The sequence below is a fragment of the Haematobia irritans genome, chromosome 1 (genome assembly GCF_050003625.1).
Source record: "Haematobia irritans isolate KBUSLIRL chromosome 1, ASM5000362v1, whole genome shotgun sequence".
Classification (NCBI taxonomy): Eukaryota; Metazoa; Arthropoda; class Insecta; order Diptera; family Muscidae; genus Haematobia; species Haematobia irritans.
This window is the reverse complement of record NC_134397.1, coordinates 204,681,792-204,709,414: the sequence shown is the minus strand read 5'-3', so window position 1 is coordinate 204,709,414 and position 27,623 is coordinate 204,681,792. Positions and strand designations below refer to the sequence as shown.

At 32.0% G+C, this 27,623-nt stretch overlaps 1 protein-coding gene across 1 annotated transcript; it reads left to right on the top strand.

Annotated features, from left to right (window-relative positions):
• Window positions 1-553: 553 nt before the first annotated feature.
• LOC142219420 (serine protease gd-like) lies at window positions 554-27,411 on the top strand. Its single transcript, XM_075288412.1, has 4 exons — window positions 554-1,050; window positions 17,586-17,748; window positions 17,943-18,543; window positions 26,913-27,411. Exons 1-4 carry the CDS (start codon window positions 838-840, stop codon window positions 27,328-27,330), a joined length of 1,395 nt encoding a protein of 464 aa, XP_075144527.1. The 5' UTR covers window positions 554-837; the 3' UTR covers window positions 27,331-27,411.
• The last annotated feature ends 212 nt before the right edge of the window (window positions 27,412-27,623 follow it).

The following is a 27,623-nucleotide window of genomic DNA, read 5'->3' as shown; positions in this document are numbered from 1 at the left end:
TCCGCAGCTAAAGCACTTTAAAAAGTCGACTTTTCAAAATTTTGAAAAATCGAAAAGTTGACTTTTTGATTCTGATTACAATCCTAAGAAGAGAAACTTTATATAGTTGAAGCGATGTTAGGCCGAAACTGTGACGTAAATACGCCCACTTCTTTTACACTTCGCCGAAACTGAAGAATGGTGTATTGAGATCCAGTGGACAGAACAAAACCATGGTCCTGGACGCTCATTCATGGTCCCCATATAACTAGAAGTAACATCTTGAACTATGTTTCATGTGATCATATGTTTCATGTGATCTCTTGACATTCAATAGGTTAGTTCCTTTCAAACCAGTGTGTAGGTACCTACTTCTTTTAAGCAGCCATTGTAAGGGAGAGAAGCTATCAGGTTGAGTCGATTTGTATGTTCAACCAGAAAAAAAGTCCCATTTTATAAATAAGATAAGTGTTAATTAACATCTTCAATTTCAGAGAGACACAAAGAGATAGAGAGAAATGTAAAACTTTTCCCCATCTCAAATTAAAGTCAATCAGTTCAAAAACAAATGCTGTTGCGATCGGTAATAATCGGAAGTTTATTAAATTCATTCATTTATTGTCATCATTATAACCAAAGCAGTGAATCCCCTTTGTTTACTTTATTGGCAAGATTACGTTCGAGATTAGCTATGATTTTCCTTAAAATGTGCTAATGTGTTAATTAATAAGTCACCATCATCAAGTCAACTAGAGAATAATTAATCGGATAATTAAATACAACAAAATAAAAAACAAAACCGACCCTAATTAGTGCTACGTGGAAAATAAAGGAAAGCCAAACGTTGATAAAAAAAATATGACAAAATATTTGATATCAGTGTTCTTTACGCTTGTGACGTATATAAATGAAGCTCCAGCACAATTTAGCACTGTACCTCCGACTATCTGTCCTCAATATTTTCAATATTTTCACGATGGATCTGGATACTATGCTATACTCACCATGCCTTACGTTTCAAGTAGAATGGAATTGGGAGTAAATTTAAGTCAAAGGGAACCATTGCATCAGGTAAAGAACACTTAGACTATATGCAAAAGTCCTAAAGCTCAAATATTAAATAAAATATAAAACCTATATTAAAAGTATACCTCATTCCAATATAGTATATACCAATTTAGAATAAAATGCATAACATTACCGTTATCGTCGAAAAAATGTATAAAATCATTTGAGTTCACAATCCAAAAATACTTGTTTTTGAAAACTGGTATAGAGGCAAAAATTTTGCTTAATCAAAAAAAAATTAACTTTAAAAATGTTAGACTATTGACCCGGTACAATTTCCTTCAAATCTTGTTATATTAGGAAATAATGTATTTTGTATAGCAGTAATAAAATATTTGACACTTGCATCTACACAAATAAAATTTATACACACAGAATAAAGTAAATGATAAATGAAACATATGATTGCACACACGAATATGTTTAGCATTATCTGAAAGCCTAAGAAAGAAAGATCAATATGACTATATTGTCTTATTAAAATCAATTTGTTTATTAATTCAGGAATGTCTATCTCGATACACGTGCAAATTGGAAAACAATTTCGAAAAATACAATAATTTTGAGAAAATTACATTGCACACATGGATATTATGTTCATGACATAACAGTCAAATCGAAAGATGTTTATATTTGTTTAAGGATATGATATTATCAATTCATCTGCTCCCTCAGGAATGCTTAGTTTATGGCTAAGTTATATTATATGAAAAATTATAATAAAATAATGTCTAAATATATAAGTGAAAATTTTGTTTAAGCACTCAAAAAAAAATTACTTAAATAACAGGTTGGCTGCTAAGTCCCCGGTCTGACACATAGATGGCGTCACTAGTATTAAATGCATATTATTTTTATATAGTACCAACCTTCAAATGATTCGTTTGACGTCTGTAAGTCAATTAGTTTGTGAGATAGAGCGTCTTTTGTGAAGCAACTTTTGTTATTGTGAAAAAAAGGAATTTCGTGTTTTGATAAAATACTGTTTTCTGAAGGGAAAAAATAAGGTGGAAGCAAAAACTTGGCTTGATAATGAGTTTCCGGACTCTGCCCCACGGAAATCAACAATAATTGATTGGACGCCCGAAAGAGGTGGTTACCGACGAAAACATCAAAAAAATCCACAAAATGATTTTGAATGACCGTAAAATGAAGTTGAAGCTCAATGACAAGGGACCTCCTTTTTATAGCCGAGTCCGAACGGCGTTCCACATTGCAGTTAAACCACTTAGAGAAGCTTTGAAACCCTCAGAAATGTCACCAGCATTACTGAGGTGGGATAATACACCGCTGAAAAACTTTTTGGTGTTCGGTCGAAGCAGGAATCGAACCCTCGACCTAGTGTATGCAAGGCGGGCATGCTAACCATTGCACCACGGTGGCTCCAAAATGATATCAAAAGAACGTGTTGGTCATATCATTCATCAATATTAGGATATGCGGAAGCTCTGTGCAAAATGGGTGCCGCGCGAGCTTACATTTGACCAAAAACAACAACGTGTCGATGATTCTGAGCGGTGTTTGCAGCTGTTAACCCGTAATACACCCGAGTTTTACCGTCGATATGTGACAATGGATGAAACATGGCTCCATCACTACACTCCTGAGTCCAATCGACAGTCGGCTGAGTGGACAGCGACCGGTGAACCGTCTCCGAAGCGTGGAAAGACTCAAAAGTCCGCTGGCAAAGTAATGGCCTTTGTTTTTTGGGATGCGCATGGAATAATTTTTATCGATTATCTTAAGAAGGGAAAAACCATCAACAGTGACTATTATATGGCGTTATTAGAGCGTTTGAAGGTCGAAATCGAGGCAAAACGGCCCCATATGAAGAAGAAAAAAGTGTTGTTCCACCAAGACAACGCACCGTGCCACAAGTCATTGAGAACGATGGCAAAAATTCATGAATTGGGCTTCGAATTGCTTCCCCACCCACCGTATTCTCCAGATCTGGCCCCCAGCGACTTTTTCTTGTTCTCAGATCTCTAAAGGATGCTCGCAGGGGAAAAATTTGGCTGCAATGAAGAGGTGATCGCCGAAACTGAGGCCTATTTTGAGGCAAAACCGAAGGAGTACTACCAAAATGGTATCAAAAAATTGGAAGGTCGTTATAATCGTTGTATCGCTCTTGAAGGGAACTATGTTGAATAATAAAAACGAATTTTGACAAAAAAATGTGTTTTTCTTTGTTAGACCGGGGACTTATCAGCCAACTGTTATTAGACTATTGACCCGCTACACATTTCTTCAAATAATGATATATTAAGAAATAATGATAAATTAAAATACATGAGATTTTTGATATAAAATTGCACACACGAATATGTTTAAAATTGCCTGAACCTCTGATAAAGAAAAAACAATATGACTATATTCTCTTATGAAAAACAATTCGCTTATTTATTCAGGAAAGGCTGTATTGACACACATGCAAATTGACAGAGATGAAACTATGAAAATATATGGGTTATTATTAACCCACTCTAATTAAAATTTCTTTTCATCTAATTTTTGGAGAAACTTTACGTCAATTTATAGAAAATTACACTGCACACATGGATATTATTTTCATGGCATAACAGCAAATTTGAAAGATGTTCATATTTCTGTGACGATATTCTATTATCAATTCATCTGTTCCTTCATAAATGTTTTTTTTTCTAATGGCTGTGTTAAATTCTTTTTTCTCGAATTGTAACTATTTACTTCAAGATTCTTTTGACATTCCTTAATAATTAGAAAAATTAAGGTTAAATAAAAAACTACTTGGTATTATTGTGAATAGATGCCTTACTTTTCGATCGATGACATTATTGCTATTACGAGGGTTGGATTCTATATGTTGAGATTAGAGTACAAAAACAAATATTATTAATCGAAAATCGCGTAATTGTTTTTCAAAATATTCACCCATTAAAATCTATAAATTTTTACATGCATTCTAAACGCATCTATCAGATCCTCACGTATTGAAGAACATTGACAATTCATATTATTTTTTACGTATGAGAATAAAAATAAAGCATTCGCTGCCAAGTCAGGACTATACGCCTCATGTTAGAACACCTATACATTGGGGCAAATGCGCATATATGCACGATTCACGTCATCATAGACGTGTTTCAAAGAACCGCGATCGTAGTTTTGGAGCATTTCTTTTGACCAATCGACACGAGCTTTTTTGAGCGATTGTGTGTGATTCATCCACGGTTGCCACAGTTAGTAGAATTCTACCAAAAATTTTAGATTTTTTAGTGTTTGGTAGATTGGTAAATTCATGACGTGTTAGTAGATTTTACCAAATATTCATATCCAACTAAGAGGTACTTCACATATCTTCTATCTACATTTGGACAAAATTTTCTATGGAAATAAAATTTTGAGAAAATTTTCTTTAGAACTAAAGTGTTGATAAAATTTTCTAAGGAAATAAAATTTTGGCAAAATTTTTTAAAAATATACAATTTTGACAAAATGTTATACAGAAATACAATTTTGAAAAAAATTTCTATAGAAATAAAATTTTGACAAAATTTTTTATAGAAATAAAATTTTGACCAATTTTTCTATAGAAATAAAATTTTGACCAATTTTTCTATAGAAATAACATTTTGACAAAATTTTCTATAGAAATAAAATTTTGTCTATATGGAGGCCTTACCAAATGGACCGATAAAACTAAATCATATACACTTTGTATGGTTCTAAAATGCCAGTATATTTTCAATTTGTGGCAAATCGGATAAAAACTAAATTTTTTAGTAACCCTAGGATTTAAATCGGGAGTTCGGTGTAATGGGGCTATACCAAAATATGGAAAGATACACACAGTATTCAGCACATTTTATTGTAGTTCTAGAATCTCGACCCCACATTGGAGAGCCGGTTTATAAGGGGGCTATATCAAAAGCTGTACCCATAATCAATATATTCGGCACACCCTTTTATGGTCCTAGAATACCCCTAGATTTCCAACTTAAGGCAAATTGGATAAAAACTACGGATTCTAGAAGCCCAAGAAATAAATATGGAGATCGGTCTATATGGGGGCTATATCGAAACATGGTCCGATAATCAACATTTTCGGCACATCTCTTTATTTTCCTAGAATACCTCTAGATTTCCAATTTCATGCACCGGTACTCACCATTTTCGACACACGTCCTTTTGGTCCTAGAGTACCTCTAGATTTCAAATTTCAGGCAAATTGGATAAAAGCTACGGATTCTAGAAGCCCAAGAAGTGAAATCGGGAGATCGGTCTATATGGGTGCTATATCAAAATATGGACCGATACTCACCATTTCCGGCACACCTCCTTAAGGTCCTAGAATACCTCTAGATTTCCGATTTGAGGCAGCACCGGTACTCACCATTTTCGACACACGCCTTTATAGCCCTAGAATACCTCTAGATTTCAAATTTCAGGAAAAATTGGATAAAAACTACGGATTCTAGAAGCCCAAGAAGTAAAATCGGTAGATCGGTCTATATGGGGGCTATATCAAACCATAGACCGATACACCCCAATTTCAGTACACCTCTTTATGGTCCTAGAATACCTCTAGATTTCCAATTTCAGGCAAATCGGATAGAAAATACACTTTCTAGACGCCCAAGAAGCAAAATCGGGAAATCGGTCCATATGGGGGCTATACCAAAACATGGACCGATAGGCACTGTTTTCGGTAAACTTTTTGATGGTCCCAAAATACCTCTAGATTTTCAATTTCAGGCAAATTGGATAAAAACTACAGTTTTTATAAGCCCAAGACCCCAAATCGGGATGTTGGTTTATATGGGGACTATATCAAAACTTGGACCGATATAGCCCATCTTCGAACTTGACCGCCTGCAAACAAAAGACGAATCTGTGCTAAATTTCAGGACGATAGCGCCGTTATAGAAGGCTGTAGCGTTATTACAACAGGCAGGCAGACGGACATTCTTATATCGTCTTAAAATTTCTCCCTGATCAAGAATATTACTTTATATAGTCGGAAATCGATATTTCGATGTGTTACAAACAGAATGACAAACTTATTATACCCCCGTTACCATTCTATGGTGGTGAAATAAAATTTTTCTATAGAAATAAAATTTTGACAAAATTTTCTATAGAAATAAAACTTTGACAAAATTTTGTACAGAAATAAAACTTTGACAAAATTTTGTATAGAAATAACACTTTGACAAAATTTTGTATAGAAATAAAATTTTGACAAAATTTTGTATAGAAGTAAAATTTTGACAAAATGTTCTATAGAAATAAAATTTTGACAAAATTATCTATATAACTTCGAAAAAATTTTGTATAGAAATAAAATTTTGACAAAATTTTGTATAGAAATAAAATTTTGACAAATGTTCTATAGAAATAAAATTTTGACAAAATTTTCTATAGAAATAAAAGTTTGACAAAATTTTGTATAGAAATAAAATTTTGACAAAATTTTGTATAGAAATAACATTTTGACAAAATTTTGTATAGAAATAAAATTTTGACAAAATGTTCTATAGAAATACAATTTTGACAAAATTTTCTATAGAAATAAAACTTTGACAAAATTTTGTATAGAAATAAAATTTTGACAAAATTTTGTATAGAAGTAAAATTTTGACGAAATTTTCTATTGAAATAAAACTTTGACAAAATTTTGTATAGAAATAAAATTTTGAAAAAATTTTGTATAGAAATAAAATTTTGACAAAATGTCCTACAGAAATAAAATTTTGACAAAATTTTCTATAGAAATAAAATTTTGACAAAATTTTGTATTGAAATAAAATTTTGACAAAATTTTGTACAGAAATAAAATTTTGACAAAATGTTCTATAGAAATAAAATTTTGACGAAATTTTCTATTGAAATAAAACTTTGACAAAATTTTGTATAGAAATAAAATTTTAACAAAATTTTCTTTAGAAATAAAATTTTGACAAAATTTTCTATAGAAATAAAACTTTGACAAAATTTTCTATAGAAATAAAATTTTGACAAAATGTTTTATAGAATTAAAATTTTGACAAAATTTTCTATAGAAATTAAATTTTGACAAAATGTTCTATCGAAATAAAATTTTGACAAAATTTTCTATAGAAATAAAACATTGACAAAATTTTCTATAGAAACAAAATTTTGACAAAATTTTCTATAGAAATAATATTTTTAAAAATTTTCTATAAAAATAAAGTTCTGGCAAAATTTTCTATAAATATAAAATTTGTTTAAAGTAGTAAAGTAAAATTCTGAGAAAACATTGTAAAGAAATAAAATGTTGACAAAATTTTTTATAGAAATAAAATTTTGACAAAATTTTTTATAGAAATAAAACTTTGACAAAATTTTCTATAGAAATAAAATTTTGACAAAATTTTGTATAGAAATAAAATATTGACAAAATGTTCTATAGAAATAAAATTTTGAGAAAATTCTCTTTATAACTGAAGTGTTGATAAAATTTTCTATAGAAATAAAATGTTGACAAAATTTTATTTCAATAGAAACACAATTCTAACAAAATTTTCTACAGAAATAAAATTTTGACAACATTTTCTATAGAAATAAAATTTTGACAAAATGTTTTATAGAAATAAAATTTTGACAAAATTTTCTATAGCAATAAAATTTTGACAAAATGTTCTATCGAAATAAAATTTTGACAAAATTTTCTGTAGAAATAAAACTTTGACAAAATTTTCTATAGAAATAAAATTTTGAAAAAATTTTCTATAGAAATAATATGTTTACAAAATTTTCTATAAAAATAAAATTTTGACAAAATGTTCAATAGAAATAAAATTTTGAAAAAATGTTATACAGAAATAAAATTTTGACAAAATTTTCTATAGAAATAAACTTTGACAAAATTTTCTATAGAAATAAAATTTTGACAAAATTTTCTGTAGAAATAAAATGTTGACAAAAGTTTCTATAGAAATAAAACTTTGACAAAATTTTCTATAGAAATACAAGTTTGACAACATTTTCTATAGAAATAAAATTTTAAGAAAATTTTCTATAGAAATAAAATTTTGACACAATTATCTATAGAAATAAAATTTTGACAAAATTTTCTATATAAAATAAAATTTGGCAAAATTTTCTATAGAAATACAATTTGACAAAATTTTCTGAAAAATACAATTTTGACACAATTATCTATAGAAATAAAATTTTGACAAAATTTTCTATAGAAATAAAATTTTGACAAAATTTTCTACAGAAATAAAATTTTGACAAAATTTTCTATAGAAATAAAATTGTGACAAAATTTTTTATAGAAATAAAATGTTGATAAAATTTTCTAAACAAATACAATTTTGAGAAAATTTGCTATAAAATAAAATTTTGGCAAAATTTTTTAGAAATAAAAAGTTGATAAAATTTTCTATAGATATAAAATTTTGACACAATTTTCTATAGAAATAAAATGTTGATCAAATTTTCTAAAGAAACACAATTTTGAGAAAATTTTCTATAGAAATACAATTTTGACAAAATTTGCTATAGAAATAAAATGTTAACAAAATTTTCTATAGAAATAAAATTTTGAGAAAATTTTCTATAGAAATAAAATTTGACAAAATTTCCTATAGAAAAAAAAAATAAAAAAAAATTATATAAAAAATAAAATTTTGAAATATTTTTTTTTTAAATAAAATTTTGACATAATTTTCTTTACAAATAAAATTTCGACAAAATTTTCTATAGAAATAAAATTTTGATGAAATTGTCTATAGATATAAAATTTTGATAAAAGCTTCTAAAGAAATACAATTTTACAACATTTTTTTAGATATAAAATTTTGAGAAAAATTTTTATAGAAATAAAATTTTGAGAAACTTTTCTATAGAAATATAATTTTTTGACAAAATAAAATTTTTTGATTTGGTAGTTTTTTGGTAATATTAGCTAGCAAAATTTTTTGCTGGTCGACAAAAAGCGAGTTAAAAAAATGTAATTAAAACCACTTCCTGTGTAGTTAAAATAAAAATCAACCTTTGGGAGGACATTTTATGAAGTGTCTTTTGAAGAATTTCTAAAGTTTTTTGCTGGATGGGCAATAATGCGCCCATCATAAATATTATGTGGTACTAAAGACACTTTTGTAATTTTAAACACCAATTTTTGTTCCTTCAAACTTCGAAATTTTCTCTAACAAGTGAAACAAATTAAATATGTCTAATAAATTATCTTGTATTTGTCGAAGAAATTATCTTGAATTTGTGAAATCGGCGCGATATTTGCGATTATAATACAGTTTAGTTAAAATTTTCTACAATTTTCCTTTCTGGTATGATAGTCACATTTTATTGTTTGATATGCTAGTGACTGGTTGATATTTAATTAACTTTTGTAATTCGGCCGTCCGGCCGAAATTACTTTATACTTTTTCTATATTAATTTCCCATTATTCTTCCTAAAATTTAATTCAATTTCCTTGATAGCTCTTTTCTTGGAAATTTGTTTTCGTTTAATATTTTTGTTGTAAGTATTTGGTGATATGAGTTGTTTTAAATTTGCATATGAGTAATATTTAATGATTTTCTAAATATTTGCTTTTTTTATTAACAACTAAATATGAGTGTAATTTATGGTGGGTAGTATTATTTAATCGGACTTTTCCCTCATATTTTACGATCTACACTTCTTATCGACTATTTGTTTTTCATATGACTTTTAAATAACCGGTTTTAGAGACGCATCTGCCTATTGCGGTAATTCTGTAGTGATTCATGAATAATGCTGGAATTTCTTTGCTGTGGTAATAAAATGACAAAACGTGCTGTAGTATGCTTCCCAGTCTAAGAGGGATTTTTATAAGCCAGTGGATTTTTGTCTTTCGAGGTAATGGGTTACTGTTCACTTTATTATGAATAACGAAAGACATCTTTATTGGCAATTATAAAATGGTTAAACAATGTGATCGTAACCTAAGAAGTTTTAAGAACTGATCGATAATTTAAGAAAAAATTTTTTTTTCAATAAAAAGTTAGATTTTTAATACAAAAACGCCAATTTTTGGCCACAACTGTTTCTTGAATATTAAAAAAAACAAAAAAACAAAAAATAAAATTTTGTATACCGTAAAATTTGAATATAATTCGCAAAAATATGTCAAGGAGTGGCAAATTAACCATTCTGTTATATACAACTGCTGAATTTTCGTATAACAAAAAAAAAAAAAAGACAAAAACCAACCGGGGATTTTTGTAAACATTACTCTTACTTATATACAAATAATGAACAACAAAAAATCCCCTTGTTCCCATAGAAATGCTTATTACTTCTTCAAAAGTTTCAAGAGGCCATAAAGAAAGGTAAAGTGTTTTGGTGTGAATGCGATCCACATGATGATTAAACATGAATTTCAATACATATATCACACAAAAAAAAAAAAGTTAAAATAAATTTTAACACTTTTTATGGTTGGGAGTTGTGGTTAAATTTAAATCAGATAATCTTTATAAACGATGACAGGAATTTTATGCGGTTTGCAATATTTTAATAGACACTGTCTATAACAATAAATAAATTATAGAGAAATATAAAATATATACAATTTGTTGTTTAAGAATTAATTACCAAGTCATGAATATTAAATGTCAGCATATGCTATTGTTCAATGTCAATCAATAGTCAAAAATGTACCCAAATAAAGTAAAAGAAAAAACAATATCCATGACATTTGGGTATATCCCCACAATATTTTTAGAAAAACTACATAGATGCTTAAGTTTACTTTCAGGAGAATCGATCCAATACGAATTTAAGCTAAATTGTAGTCATGAAAATTGTAATCATAATATTTTTCGAAATTTATATTTATTTATTGTATTTATTATTAAGTTTCAGGCTCACTTAGACTATTCAGTCTATTGTGATACCACATTCAACTAAAAGTACCTATTACATATGGGCACTTCTAGTTTTAACCACTGAAACTTCTCTATTATTTTCTGTTGTTGAACCAACCAGATTGTTCCAAAAACATTAACAGACTGCTTAAGTTAACGTTTTCCAGGTCCGCCAGTAATCTAAAGCTATATACCCCTTAAATTTGCTTACGCCGTACATAAAATGCAGGACACTCACACAAGAGGTGTTTAATTGATTCCTTTTCCTCCGCATCTGATAGCTCGCACAATAGTCATTATACTTCGCACCAATAGTTTTTGCAAATTCGCCAATCAGGCAGCGACCCGTTATAGCAGATATCAGGAGTGATATCTGACGTCTTGAGAACACTAGCATATCTAGTGTGCGGTTCAAGTTTCAATGGGGCAATATTTGTTTGGTGTTGTTACAACCCTTGCAACATTTGCCATCATGACAGCCTTCTCACGCAGTAAGAGCTTGCAGGTTGCCAGAGACATTCCAACATATTCTAGTTCCCCTGGAATATGTAAGGTAGTCCCTAGCCTTGCCAAATCATCAGCATCGGAGTTCCCCGGTATGTTCCTATAGCCAGGCACCCATATTAGGTGAACATTGTACTGCTCAACCATCTCGTTGAGAGATTTGCGACAGTCGATCGTCGTTTTCGAGTTAAGAAACACAGAGTCCATTTTATTGCAGGTTGACTGTCTGAGTATATATTAATGCCCACATTTTTTGGAACATTACTTCTCAGCCAATTCACCACCTATCTTATTGCCAATATTTCAGCCTGAAAAACACTACGGTAATCTTTTCGCTATTCGAAGTTCCAGATCTTTAGAATAGGAATTAGAGTTTCAAACTTTTTGTCGAAAAGTGGTTTCGCCAGAGTGTAATCCACTACGTTAAGCACATCTGACATTATTTTGAGGACCGAACTGTGACGTACAGTTTTTCCGACCACAGCGATAGCTTGCGCAACCGCACAGCCGTTGTTGCAGCTGACTGTTTGCCCAAAATGTCGAAAGGCAATAGATGCAGAATGACATTAAGGGAATCTGTTCCTGTCTTACTGAATGCGCCTGAGATACACAAGCACGCCATACGCTGACCTTTATCTAAACCTGTCGGTTACTGAAGTGCCGGCCACCAGGCTATAACACCATATAGCATTATAGGTCTAACCACTGCCGTGCATAGCCAATGCACAATTTTCGGTTTTAGTCCCCACTTTTTTCCTAGTGCCTATTTTTGCACGAGTACAAAGCTACCTTGGCTTTTCTAGCCCTTTCTTCAATATTAAGTCAATATTCAATATTAAACCATAGGGAATTTCAAACCCCCTAAGGATATGGGCTTAACCGTGGGAGTTTTGCGATCTTTGCAGTACATGACTAATTCTGTATTTATTTTAATAGGGATAGGAAGCCACCGTGGTGCAATGGTTAGCATGCCGGCCTTGCATACACAAGGTGGTGGGTTCGATTCCTGCTTCGACCGAACACCAAAAAGTTTTTCAGCGTTGGATTATCCCACATCAGTAATGCTGGTGACATTTCTGAGGGTTTTAAAGCTACTCTAAGTGGTTTCACTGCAATGTGGAACGCCGTTCGGACGCGGCTATAAAAAGGAGGTCACTTATCATTGATCTTAACATGGAATCGGGCAGCACTCAGTGATAAGAGAGAAGTTCACCAATGTGGTATCACAATGGACTGAATAGTCTATGTGAGCCTGATACATCGGGCTGCCACCTAACCTAACCTAACCTAACCATTTATTTTAATACAACTTAATTTAAATTAAATCGAATAGAAATATGTTGTTTAAAAATTTGGAATCGTATAATTTAACTATACTTGAACCTCCCGAAAAAAAAATTTTCGAGAGTTGACTCAAAGCGAAAATCACAAACAACAAAAAAAATTTATTTCTATAGATGATTTGTCAAAGTTTTTTTCGATAGAATATTTTGTCAAAATTTTATTTCTATAGAAAATTTTGTCAAAATTTTATTTCTATAGAAAATTCTGTCAACATTTTATTTCTATAAAAAATGTTGTCAACATTTTATTTCTATAGAAAATTTTGTCAACATTTTATTTTTATAGAAAATTTGGTCAAAATTTTATTTCTTTAGAAAATTTTGTCAAAATTGTATTTCTATGGAAAATTTTTGCAAAAATTTATTTCTCTGGAACATTTTTGCAAAATTTTATTTCTATAGAAAATTTTGTTAAAATTATATTTCTATAAAAAAATTTGTCACAATATTATGCTTATAGAAAATTCGGTCAAAATTTTATTTTTATAGAAAATTTTGTCAAAATTTTATTTCTATAGAAAATTTTGTCAAAATTTTATTTCTATAGAAAATTTTGTCAAAATTTAAATTTCTATAGAAAATTTTGTCAAAATTTTATTTCTTTTGAAAATTTTGTCAAAATTTTATTTTTATAGAAAATTTTGTCAAAATTTTATTTCTATAGAAAATTTTGTCAAAATTTTATTTCTATAGAAAATTTGGTCAAAATTTTATTTCTATAGAAAATTGTGTCAAAATTTTATTTCTATAGAAAATTTTGTCAAAATTTTATTTCTATAGAAAATTTTGTCAAAATGTTATTTCTATAGAAAATTTGGTCAAAATTTTATTTCTATAGAAAATTTTGTCAAAATTTTATTTCTATAGAAAATTTTGTCAAAATTTTATTTCTATAGAAAATTTTGTCAAAATTTTATTTCTTTTGAAAATTTTGTCAAAATTTTATTTCTATAGAAAATTTTGTAAAAATTTTATTTCTATAGAAAATTTTGTCAAAATTTTATTTCTATAAAAAATTTTGTCAAAACTTTATTTCTACAGAAAATTTTGTCAACATTTTATTTCTATAGAAAATTTGGTCAAAATTTTACTTCTTCAGAAAATTTTGTCAAAATTGTATTTCTATGGACAATTTTTGCAAAAAATGATTTCTCTGGAACATTTTTGCAAAATTTTATTTCTATAGAAAATTTTGTTAAAATTTTAGTTCTATAAAAAAATTTGTCACAATGTTATGCTTATAGAAAATTCGGTCAAAATTTTATTTCTATAAAAAATTTTGTCAAAATTTTATTTCTATAGAAAACTTTGTCAAAATTTTATTTCTTTTGAAAATTTTGTCAAAATTTTATTTCTATAGAAAATTTTGTCAAAATTTTATTTCTTTTGAAAATTTTGTCAAAATTTTATTTTTATAGAAAATTTTGTCAAAATTTTATTTCTATAGAAAATTTTGTCAAAATTTTATTTCTATAGAAAATTTGGTCAAAATTTTATTTCTATAGAAAATATTGTCAAAATTTTATTTCTATAGAAAATTTTGTCAAAATGTTATTTCTATAGAAAATTTGGTCAAAATTTTATTTCTATAGAAAATTTTGTCAAAATTTTATTTCTATAGAAAATTTTGTCAAAATTTTATTTCTATAGAAAATTTTGTCAAAATTTTATTTCTATAGAAAATTTTGTCAAAATTTTATTTCTTTTGAAAATTTTGTCAAAATTTTATTTCTATAGAAAATTTTGTAAAAATTTTATTTCTATAGAAAATTTTGTCAAAATTTTATTTCTATAAAAAATTTTGTCAAAACTTTATTTCTACAGAAAATTTTGTCAACATTTTATTTCTATAGAAAATTTGGTCAAAATTTTACTTCTTCAGAAAATTTTGTCAAAATTGTATTTCTATGGACAATTTTTGCAAAAAATGATTTCTCTGGAACATTTTTGCAAAATTTTATTTCTATAGAAAATTTTGTTAAAATTTTAGTTCTATAAAAAAATTTGTCACAATGTTATGCTTATAGAAAATTCGGTCAAAATTTTATTTCTATAAAAAATTTTGTCAAAATTTTATTTCTATAGAAAACTTTGTCAAAATTTTATTTCTTTTGAAAATTTTGTCAAAATTTTATTTCTATAGAAAATTTTGTCAAAATTTTATTTCTATAGAAAATTTTGTAAAAATTTTATTTCTATAGAAAATTTTGTAAAAATTTTATTTCTATAGAAAATTTTGTCAAAATTTTATTTCTATAGAAAATTTTGTCAAAATTTTATTTCTATAGAAAACTTTGTCAATTTTTTTATTTCTATAGAAAACTTTGTCAAAATTTTATTTCTATAGAAAACTTTGTCAATTTTTTTTATTTCTATAGAAAATTTTGTCAAAATTTTATTTCTATAGAAACTTTTGTCAAAATTTTATTTCTATAGAAACTTTTGTCGAAATTTTATGTCTATAGAAAATGTTGTCAAAATTTTATTTCTTTAGAAAATTTTGTAAAATTTTATTTCTATAGAAAATTTTGTCAAAATTTTATTTCTACACGCAAAGAAAAAAAACGTTTGGAAAACGTGTACCGAAAACGTTTTTCTTTTGTTAGAGTTTTTAGAATTGCTTCGAAAATTTAAAACTATTATCACCAAAGAAAAATTCGTTTGTTACAAAATTTTTATTTTTTCAATAAAAAAAGTTAGTTTTGAAACAACAACACAGTCCATTTCGTTTATATAAAACACTGTTCTTTTCTGACTTTAGGTCTTTAATAAGACACATTTTACAGTTCAAAATTTAATATACTACAATGTAATGTTGAACATTTTTCGGAATCTTCCGAACATATATTCCAGATATGTAAAAAAAAACAAAACAAAAAACTTTGGTCGAAGCAGGGATCGAACCCACGACCCTTGGCATACAAGTCGGACGTAGCAACCACTGCTCCACGGTGTCAAACTAAATGTTTGTTTCTGTTAAATAAACTTTGTTTATTCGGTTCGTGGGCGCCGCAAGCTATGCTATATAAATATAACTTATATGGATATTTATCTATTGATGACCATAACAGGTACATAGCTCAGTGGTTAGTGTGTTGGCTTACAAAGTGCATGGTCCGCGGTTCGATTCTCCGTCCAGGCGAAAGGTAAAAAAATTTTAAAAATTTATAAAATCGTATAATTTCTTCTACATTGTTGGTATTACAGGAAAAGGTGTTAAGAACTAAAAAACCTCTTGGGTGTGAGAAAGATATGAGGGAAAATGCAATTAGCAAGAAAATAATGTTTTTTGTTTTGAGTTTGTCTTTATGAAATTGTTTTTACATCCTGGAAAAGAATAAACGTTTATCACAAAAAGTATATACTTTTCTTCCAAATACACTTCCTTACAGCGAACAGCAAATGAGAAACGAACTTTGTTCGTCTAAAATTTCGTTTGGGAGGAAAGAATTATTTTTTGCGTGTACTTTTCTAGAAAATTTAAAATTAAAATTAACATGAGTAAGTTTAACTTAAATTATGTCCATCTTGATCTTCATATAGCTCCAACGACATTTTAGCTATATTTAATGCCAATTTTTCCTTCTGATAATTGGTCGATATGTTAGTTTTGCTGCAATTTGGGGATCGTGGTGAAGAATGTGGTGTTTCTGAAATGGCCGTCCATCCAATTTTAAATATTTTCCACTGTTGGTTAAGCTACTCATGTCAGTGATGCCAATTTGGTGCTTTTAGCACCAAATTTAGTGCTTTTTGATTTCCGAAAAGCACTAAATTGCCTTTTTAGTGCCTTTTCCAAACCAACATGGTGCTTTCCGGCATATTCATTTAGTGCATCTAGTGCTTCTTCAATTTGAACAGTATTAATTTAATTGACGATATCCTTTCATACAAAAATTCGGATTAGACTTTCAAAAGTTTATGAAACACAGCTATATTCCCAAATATAGAATTTGATTGTTATGAAGGTGGAATTGATTAGTTTTTTAATCATTGGTATTTTTTTTTTTTTTTTTAAGTAGAGCATTGAATTTTAACTGGTTTTAGTTAGAATTTATAATATATTTTTGGTGCTTTTTGCCCTTCGGGAGTTGGCATCACTGACTGTTGTAGGTATTTAAAATTTGGCTAGGTCGAGCTTACGGCTTTACGTGCTTATATTTGAATGGGTAGAGAAACTTCATATTTTCCCAGGCTGTTTTTAAGCAGAAAAATTTATTAAAGTGCACCGAATTACTTGATAATGTCTTAGAATGTCAAACTTCGGCTTGATATCTATTGCCGCTATATCATTTTCTAGACGAAATCAATTTCAGATAACATAATAGATCTATAGGATTTTCATAGGCACATACAAAAAGTCAACAAACATGTCTATATTCAAATAAGCTTTATATATAATGCACTTTTGTGCAATTGCCTAAAAATCGCATCAGATTTAAATATTTGCCATATTTTTTACTAGCATTGTGTTTCGTCCCAGGGTGTCAGCCGATTTAAATATTAATTGCAGAAAATTTAGACTTTCTTACATGTTTGTTTTTCAATTGCTTTTATTCACTAAAAAATAAAAAAGAAATTGACCAACCAGACCATGAAAAAAAAATTCAAAAGTTTTGATTTAATTTCGATTTATTAAATGACTCTTACTTACACATAAGTACCATAATTTAATATATCGTAAGAAACGTGAATAAAAATTTATATATTCGATATTTATTGATAAGATTGAATAGCACGGAGGTTATTTCAATGATTAGATTTACCTTTTTGATATAAGACAGTTTTGATTAAATTTTTTTTTTTTTTATCATATTTTCAATTTTCCAGAATTATTATGGCAAAATAAGTTTGGCAGAAGATCGAATAACCACAGAAAATAAAATACAAAATGGACAACCTGTCTTGTACCGTATTGATTTTCCATCTAATGAGGCGCCAAAGTTGACAAGGATAACCATTAATGGCCAGGACGTTTGCATTGACAATGAATGTGAGTTTATTAAAAAAGTGGAATAAATAGCAATGACTCACTCAGACAATTTGTGATATTAATTTGCCTTCAAAAATTGTATGAATCACACCTGAAGTTAAAATCAATTTATTCAATTTATTTATTTATTGTTTGCATTTCTTCAATTTTTTTATAATATAAATAAAAATTCTCCCTTTAATAACACATTTCAGATCCCCGGCCCAGTACAAGTTTATTTTTGCAACATAGCCTTCTCAGCACCAGACAAACATATACTGTACCCTACAATATCCGGAGACCAGAAGATAATACCATATCATTTCGTCAGGATAATAATCAAATATTTGCAACAGTACAACCAACCAGAACTAATGAAATTTCCACACAGTCAACAAGACAGCCGAGTAGACCAACAACTGTGGTAACTACTGGACCAAGACTGAATGCTGGACAAAGTTTCCAATGTGGTCAAGAATCTGGAGTTAGCGCTTTTATCTATGGCGGATCACAGATAACACGAGGTCAATATCCTTGGTTAACAGCTATTTATGTAAAATCAGCTGGTTTACGTTTCCTATGCGGTGGATCTCTTTTGTCCACTAGAACTGTTCTTTCAGCAGCCCATTGTTTTAAAACGACCAGTTTGACGGCAGATCGTTTGGTAGTAAATGTGGGTCGTTACAATTTAGAAGATTATCGTGAGACAAATTTCCAAACACGAGAAGTTCAAAATATTGTCATACATCCGGATTTCAGTACGAATGTATTTCCCGATGCAGATTTGGCTGTATTGCATTTGGATCAACCGGTGCAGTAAGTTATTTGATATAAATAAGTTATGAAGATAATTTTTCGTTAACTGGAATTTTAATTGTATAGGCCGTATATTCGGCCGAACCTAAGTTTCTTTTGAAAACCCCTTGTCGTAGCGCGTTACTTGAAAACACAAAGAATTTAATGAAACGTTCTAACTCAAGAAGATCGTACGCTTCCCGAAGTAAATTTAAATTTTCTACAAATGAAGACAACATCAGATTCTAGGTTCATAGGAAGCATTTTTGTTTGAGTTTAAGCATAGTTTTAGGTAAGGTCTAAGTGACAGCTCGCGTTGTGATTATGGAGTATGTTATGATATTCGGAATCGCAAATCGCAAAATTTTCATTTGGCGATATTTTATTAAACCTAAAACATACAAATTTGAATAGAATTAAAGTCCGATAGTATCTCAATTTTTTTATTATAAGAAAAATAAATTCTTGCGTTTGGTTATTCCGAATATCGGAACTGCGGATATTTTTATACCCTCCACCATAAGATGGGGGGTATATTAACTTTGTCATTCCGTTTGTAACACATCGAAATATTGCTCTAAGACCCCATAAAGTATATATATTCTGGGTCTGGGTGGTGAAATTCTGAGTCGATCTAAGCATGTCCGTCCGTCCGTCCGTCTGTTGAAATCACGCTAACTTCCGAACGAAACAAGCTATCGACTTGAAACTTGGCACAAGTAGTTGTTATTGATGTAAGTCGGATGGTATTGAAAATGGGCCATATCGGTTCACTTTTACGTATAGCCCCCATATAAAGGGACCCTCAGATTTGGCTTGTGGAGCCTCTAACAGAAGCATATTTCATCCGATCTGGTTGAAATTTTGTACATGGTGTTGGTATATGGCCTCTAATAGCCATGCAAAAATTGGTCCACATGAGTCAATAATTATATAGCCCCCATATAAACCGATCCTCAGATTTGGCTTACGGAGCCTCAAAGGGAAGCAAATTTCATCCAATCCGGCTGAAATCTGGTACATGATGTTGGTATATGGTCTCTAACAACCATGCAAAAATTGGTCCATATCGGTCCATAATTATATATAGACCGCATATAAACCGATCCCCAGATTTGGCTTGCGAAGCCTCAAAGATAAGCAAATTCATCCGATCAGGCTGAAATTAGGTACATGGTGTTAGTATATGGTCTCTAACAACCGTGCAAAAATTGGTCCATATCGGTCCATAATTATATATATCCCCCATATAAACCGATCCCCAGATTTGGCTTGCGGAGACTCAACGAGAAGCAAATTTCATTCAATACGGCTGAAATTTGGTACATGGTATTAGTATATGGTCTCTAATAACCATTCAAAAATTGGTCCATATCGGTCCATAATAATATATATCCCCCATATAAATCGATCCCCTAATTTGGCTTGCGGAGCCTCTAAGAGAAGCAAATTTCATCCGATCCGGCTGAAATTTGGTACATGGTGTTAGTATATTGTCTCTAACAACCAGGCAAAAATTGGTCCATATCGGTCCATAATTGTATATAGCCCCCATATAAGCCGATCCCCAGATTTGGCTTGCGGAGACTCAAAGAGAAGCAAATTTCATTCAATACGGCTGAAATTTGGTACATGGTATTAGTATATGGTCTCTAATAACCATTCAAAAATTGGTCCATATCGGTCCATAATTATATATAGCCCCCATATAAACCGATCCCCCGATTTGGCTTGCGGAGCCTCTAAGAGAAGCAAATTTCATCCGATCTGGCTGAAATTTGGTACATTGTGTTTGTATGTATTCTCTAATGACCATGCAAAAATTGGTCCACATCGGTCCATAATTATATAGACCCCATATAAACCGATCCCCCGATTTGGTTTGCGGAGCCTCTAAGAGAAGCAAATGTCATCCGATCCGGCTGAAATTTGGTACATGGTGTTGGTATATGGTCTCTAATAACCATTCAAAAATTGGTCCATATCGGTCCATAATAATATATATCCCCCATATAAATCGATCCCCTAATTTGGCTTGCGGAGCCTCTAAGAGAAGCAAATTTCATCCGATCCGGCTGAAATTTGGTACATGGTGTTAGTATATTGTCTCTAACAACCAGGCAAAAATTGGTCCATATCGGTCCATAATTGTATATAGCCCCCATATAAGCCGATCCCCAGATTTGGCTTGCGGAGACTCAAAGAGAAGCAAATTTCATTCAATACGGCTGAAATTTGGTACATGGTATTAGTATATGGTCTCTAATAACCATTCAAAAATTGGTCCATATCGGTCCATAATTATATATAGCCCCCATATAAACCGATCCCCCGATTTGGCTTGCGGAGCCTCTAAGAGAAGCAAATTTCATCCGATCTGGCTGAAATTTGGTACATTGTGTTTGTATGTATTCTCTAATGACCATGCAAAAATTGGTCCACATCGGTCCATAATTATATAGACCCCATATAAACCGATCCCCCGATTTGGTTTGCGGAGCCTCTAAGAGAAGCAAATGTCATCCGATCCGGCTGAAATTTGGTACATGGTGTTGGTATATGTTCTCTAATGATCATGCAAAAATTGGTCCACATCGGCCCATAACTATATATAGCCCCCATATAAACCGATCCCCAGATTTGACCTCCGGAGCCTCTTAGAGGAGCAAAAGTCATCCGATCCGATTGAAATTTGGTCCGTGGTTTTAGTATATTGTCTCTAACAACCATGCCAAAATTGGTCCATATCGGTCCATAATTATATATAGCCCCCATATAAGCCGATCCCCAGATTTGACCTCCGGAGCCTCTTAGAGGAACAAAATCCATCCGATCCGGTTGAAATTGGGTACGGGGTGTTAGTATGTAGTATTTAACAACCATGCAAGAATTGGTCCATATCGGTCCATAATTATATATAGCCCCCATATAACTCGACCCCCAGATTTTCGGTCTATAGTTATATATAGGCGATCCCCAATCACACAAAAATTTGTCCTTATCAGTTCATAATCATGGTTGCCACTCGAGCCAAAAATAATCTACCAAAATTTTATTTTTATAGAAAACATTGTCAAAAATGTTATTTCTATAGAAAATTTTGTCAAAATTGTATTTCTATAGAAAATTTTGTCAAAATTTTATTTCTATAGAACATTTTGTTAAAATTTTATTTCTATAGAAAATTTTGTCAAAATTTTATTTCTATAGAAAATTTTGTCAGAATTTTATTTCTATGGAAATTTTTTTTTCCAAATTTTACTTCTATAGAAAATGTTGTCAAAATTTTATTTTGTCAAAATTTTATTTCTATAGAAACTTTAAACTTAATTATATACGTATTTAATCGGCCTTTTTTAGTTTAATATATACCACGTATGGACTATGTGGTATATATTACGGTGTTAGGAAGTTTTAAGATACGTTGCCATCAGCAAGTGTTACCGCAACCCAAGTAATTCGATTGTGGATGACTGTCTTCAGTAGAAGTTTCTACGCAAGCCATGGTGGAGGGTACATAAGCTTCGGCATGGCCGAACTTACGGCCGTATATACTTGTTTGTTTCTAAACCCTTGATTTTTATACCTCTACCCCATGCCATACTATGGAACAGGGTATTATAACAGGTTGGCTGATAAGTCCCGGTCTGACACATAGATGGCGTCGCTAGTATTAACATGTTGGCTGATAAGTCCACGGTCTGACACATAGATGGCGTCGCTAGTATCAAATGCATATTATTTTATATAGTACCAACCTTCAAATGATTCGTCTGTAAGTCAATTAGTTTGTGAGATAGAGCGTCTTTGGTGAAGCAACTTTTGTTATTGTAAAAAAAAATGGAAAAAAGGAATTTCGTGCTTTGATAAAATACTGTTTTCTGAAGGGAAAAAATAAGGTGGAAACAGGCTTGATAATGGCTTGATCATAAGTTTCCGGACTCTGCCCCAGGGAAATCAACAATAATTGATTGGTATGCAAAATTCAAGCGTGGTGAAATTAGCACGGAGGACGGTGAACGCAGTGGACGCCCGAAAGAGGTGGTTACCGACGAAAACATAAAAAAAATCCACAAAATGATTTTGAATGACCGTAAAATGAAGTTGATCGAAATAGCAGAGGCCTTAAAGATACCAAAGGAACGTGTTGGTCATATCATTCATTAATATTTGGATATGTGGAAGCTCTGTGCAAAATGGGTGCCGCGCGAGCTCACATTTGACCAAAAACAACAACGTGTTGATGATTCTGAGCAGTGTTTGCAGCTATTAACTCGTAATACACCCGAGTTTTTCCGTCGATATGTGACAATGGATGAAACATGGCTCCATCCCTACACTCCTGAGTCCAATCGACACTCGGCTGAGTGGACAGCGACCGGTGAACCCTCTCCGAAGCGTGGAAAGACTCAAAAGTCCGCTGGCAAAGTAATGGCCTCTGTTTTTTGGGATGCGCATGGAATATTTCTTATCGATTATCTTGAGAAGGGAAAAACCATCAACAGTGACTATTATATGGCGTTTTTGGAGCGTTGAAGGTCAAAATCGCGGCAAAACGGCCCCATATGGAGAAGAAAAATGTGTTGTTCCACCAAGACAACGCACCGTGCCACAAGTCATTGAGGACGATAGCAAAAATGCATGGATTGGGCTTCGAATTGCTTCCCCACCCACCGTATTCTCTAGATCTGGTCCCCAGCGACTTTTTTTTTTGTTCTCAGACCTCAAAAGGATGCTCGCAGGGAAAAAATTTGGCTGCAATGAAGAGGTGATCGTCGAAACTGAGGCCTATTTTGAGGCAAAACCGAAGGAGTACTACCAAAATGGTATCAAAAAATTGGAAGGTCGTTATAATCGTTGTATCGCTCTTGAAGGGAACTATGTTGAATAATAAAAACGAATTTTGTGTGTTTTTCTTTGTTAGACCGGGGACTTATCAGCCAACCTGTTAAGTTAGTGCATGTGTTGGAAACACTCAGAAGGAGACGAGATAGACACATAGTGTCTTTGGCAATTATACTCAGGGCCGGCCCCTGGGCCGATAAAGCCATGTCCGTCTGTCTATGTGCTCCGCCCAAAGGCATTATCTGATTTAAATTTTAAGCCTATTTATTTATTTGGCGATATGGACCAATTTTTGTTTGATTGGCGATCGGCTATATATAACCATACACCGATATGCATCAATTGTTGCATGGCTGTTAGCGGCCATATACTAGCGCTATATACCAAATTTCAACCGAATGGGATGAATTTTGCTCCTCCAAGAGGTTCCGGAGGTTAAAATTGGGGATCGGTTTATATGGGGGCTATATATAATTATGAACCGATATGGACCAATTTTTGCATGGTTGTTAGAGACCATACACAACACCACGTATCAAATTTCAACCGGATCGAATGAAGTTTGCTCCTCTCAGTCGCTCCGGAGGTAAAATCTGGAGATCGGTTTATATGAGGGCTATATATAATTATGAACCGATATGGACCAATTTTTGCATGGTTGTTAGAGGCCATATAATAACACCACGTACCAAATTTAAACCGGATCGGATGAATTTTGCTCCTCCACGAGGCTCCGGAGGTCAAACCTGGGAATCGTTTTATATGGGTGCAATATATAATTATGAACCGATATGGACCAATTTTTGCATGGTTGTTAGAGACCATATACAACACCACGTATCAAATTTCAACCGGATCGGATGAAGTTTGCTCCTCTAAGAGGTTCCGGAGGTCAAATCTGTGGATCGGTTTATATGGGGGCTATATATAATTACGGACCGATATTGACCAATTTTTGCATGGTTTTTAGAGACCATATGTTAATACCATGTACCAAATTTCAGCCAGATCGGATGAAATATGCTTCTCTTAGAGGCTCCGCAAGCAAAATCTTTGGGTCCGTTTATATGGGGGTTATACGTAAAAGTGGTCCGATATGGCCCATGTGCAATACCATCCGACCTACATCAATAGCAACTACTTATGCCAAGTTTCAAGTCGATAGCTTGTTTCGTTCGGAAGTTAGCGTGATTTCAACAGACGGACGAACATGCTTAGATCGACTCAGAATTTCACCACGACCCAGAATATATATAAAGGGTGGTTAAATTGTAAAGGCCGATGTTGAATGTGAACCACACCTAAACGCCAAGTTTTTTTTCCAAATTTTATTTGACATTTCTCTATTTCAGACTTTCTCAATTTGAACCATGGAGAGATACACAATCCAACAACGTGTTAAATGGTTCCAAGAAATGGCAACAGTGGATGATCAATTTTCGAAGAAAATCATCTTCAGTGATGAGGCACATTTTCACCTCAGTGGATTCGTCAATAAACAGAATTGCCGCATTTGGGCGAATGAGAATCCAAGAGTGATTATCGAAAAACCAATGCACCCACAAAGAGTGACTGTTTGGTGCGGTTTATGGCGGCATCATCGTATTTTTTCCAAAATGAGGCCGGTCAGGTAGTTACTGTGAATGGTGTTCGCTATCGTGAGATGATAACGAACTTTTTATGGCCCGAATTGGAAGATATGGATGTGAGCGATATGTGGTTTCAGCAGGACGGTGCCACTTGCCACACAGCTAACGAAACAATGGCTCTTTTGCGCAACAAATTCAATGGCCGTGTTATCTCACGTAATGGCGATGTCAATTGGCCGCCAAGATCATGTGATTTGACACCGTTGGACTTTTTTTTTATTTATTTATTCATTCAGCTATGGTAAGCCAGCTTGAAGATAAATTCATTAGTACAATAGGTTTATATTTGAAAGAAAGGTGTACGTCGATAAGCCAGCAACAATTCCAGAGCTAAAGGATAAAATAATTCGGCACATTAACGGCATAGAACCTCCATTATGTCATTATGGCCCATTCTCGGCTATGTGCCGTCTTGAGATGATGGACACTTTTGTAGTTTTTAGTGTCAACTTTAGTCTTCAAAATGCCTCATGTGCAAAAGTCCAAACTATTGAGATCCTGGAGATGTTGGTGGCCATTGTGCTGTAACATAAAAATGAAGCGAGGAACCTCATCTTTAAGCCCTTCTTGGTTGACGTGGCTTGGTGCGATGTTGCTGAGTCCTTTTGGAATGTCCATGGTTTGCGGCCGAAATGTTTGTCTGTCCAGGGCTTCAATATTGTCTTTAGAACATTTGCCCGATAATATTCGACATTTATTTTGACCCCATGGTAGATGAATACGTGCGGGCACCGACCACCGGCCGTTAAGTTGGGTCACACCATTAGCATCAGAGGAGGCGGAGCTTTAGTTCTGGTAGCCTGTCGAAGTTGTACAAAAAAAGTTTTACAAAAAAAGGTCAGCTGAAATCTTTTTTGGGCAAGTAAACCCGATCACTTTTTTGTTCACTTTTTAATGACTTCTCATCGGAGATAACCAAATTTGCTGACAACTTTCGTGCAAGTGAAGTATCTCCATGAATCTTTCTAGTCTAACTTTTTTGTGCATCGGTGAGCTCTTGCACTTTTTGGAACTTCAATGACTTTAGTCCAAGATCATTTTTCATCTCACGATACGTTCTAGTCACAAGCAAGTTTTATGCCACTGCGGCATAGACTTCGATCAATTTTGGCCTTCACTTTTCGGATCGTTTCTGGTGTTGTAACCGTTTATTCCCTTTTTGGGCGAAATGCAATACTGCCAGCATCACGGTAACGAGCAATGGTACTGGATGCTGGAGGACTCTAACCATACCCATTTGCGATTTTCCAGCCAAATATCGATCGATAGCCTCTAGTTGCTAGTGCCCGTATAAATAAGTTTATTGTAATTTGTAATTATAATAAATTAAATAATAAATAAATAATAGAGCAACCATGCTTGAAATCCATCACGAATAATTTTATTTCTGAACGCAATAGATCAACATGCATTTGAAAATTGTAAACAATAAAATAAACTATCACAATTATAAATATTTTAGCTCTGAGACGAGCGGTATAGAATTGATACCAGCTTGAATATTGCAATACATATCAGCCACACTGGCTGCAACGCTACATCAAAATATTATTTTTGGATGGTGACCGTGTAACATGTTTGAGGCAATCATGTTATTTTCTCGGAAATTATGCATCTGATGTCGGCAAGCATATTATTTTTAGCGAGAAAACAAAATTTTTTGACAAACATGTTACATGGCCACCATCCGAAACTAACATTTGAGGTGATCATATTCCTTCTCTGCGTGTAGTCTCATCCATTGTATACTACGTTTGGAATGTAAAATATGCATCCCATAGTGATTCATACTAAGACATTATACATATTTTATTTATTTTTTTTTTTTTTCAGTGTGCGAGTTTAGCCCTTTCCATATTAAAATTCACTTTTCCTCATTTTCCAATTCCATTTCAGATACACAATATTTGTGCGTCCCATATGTTTATGGAGCGAACCGGTTGATGCCAGCCTCATAGTGGGTACCACCGGTGTGGTTGCTGGTTGGGGTGGAGATGAGAATGGTCGAGAATTTACACCAATTCCCAAGAAAGTTGACACCAATATTGTCAGTGAAGTTGATTGTTTGCGATCATCCCAGGCCTACAGTGCATTGACGTCACAACGAACATTATGCGCCGGCAATCGAGATGGTACTGGGCCATGTATGGGTGATTCGGGGAGTGGCCTAATGATTAATCGCAATGATCGTTGGTATTTACGTGGTGTTGTCTCAGCCGGACAAACGAAACAACAACGATGTAATCTACTCGAGTATGTGGTCTTTTGTGATGTTGCCAAGCATCGTGATTGGGTTGAACAAAATATGTTGTGATTTAAGCTATTTTATGTTAGATTGTAAATTTTATTTAAAATTTTAAATTTAAGAAATAAATTGTTTAAGACAAAATATAAATGAATTTAAAATTCAAAGTAAACAAGTAAAAAAGTCTAAAGTCGGGCGGGGCCGACTATATTATACCCTGCACCACTTTGTAAATCTAAATTTTCGATACCACATCACATCCGTCAAATGTGTTGGGGGCTATATATAAAGGTTTGTCCCAAATACATACATTTAAATATCACTCGATCTGGACGGAATTTGATAGACTTCTACTAAATCTA

Excerpts from the sequence above, each read along its gene's own strand:
- LOC142219420 (XM_075288412.1), top strand. The coding sequence starts at position 838 with ATGACAAAATATTTGATATCAGTGTTCTTTACGCTTGTGACGTATATA. Across the intron at positions 1,051-17,585 it reads AAAGGGAACCATTGCATCAG|AATTATTATGGCAAAATAAG; the intron begins GTAAAGAACACT and ends TCAATTTTCCAG. Across the intron at positions 17,749-17,942 it reads CGTTTGCATTGACAATGAAT|ATCCCCGGCCCAGTACAAGT; the intron begins GTGAGTTTATTA and ends AACACATTTCAG.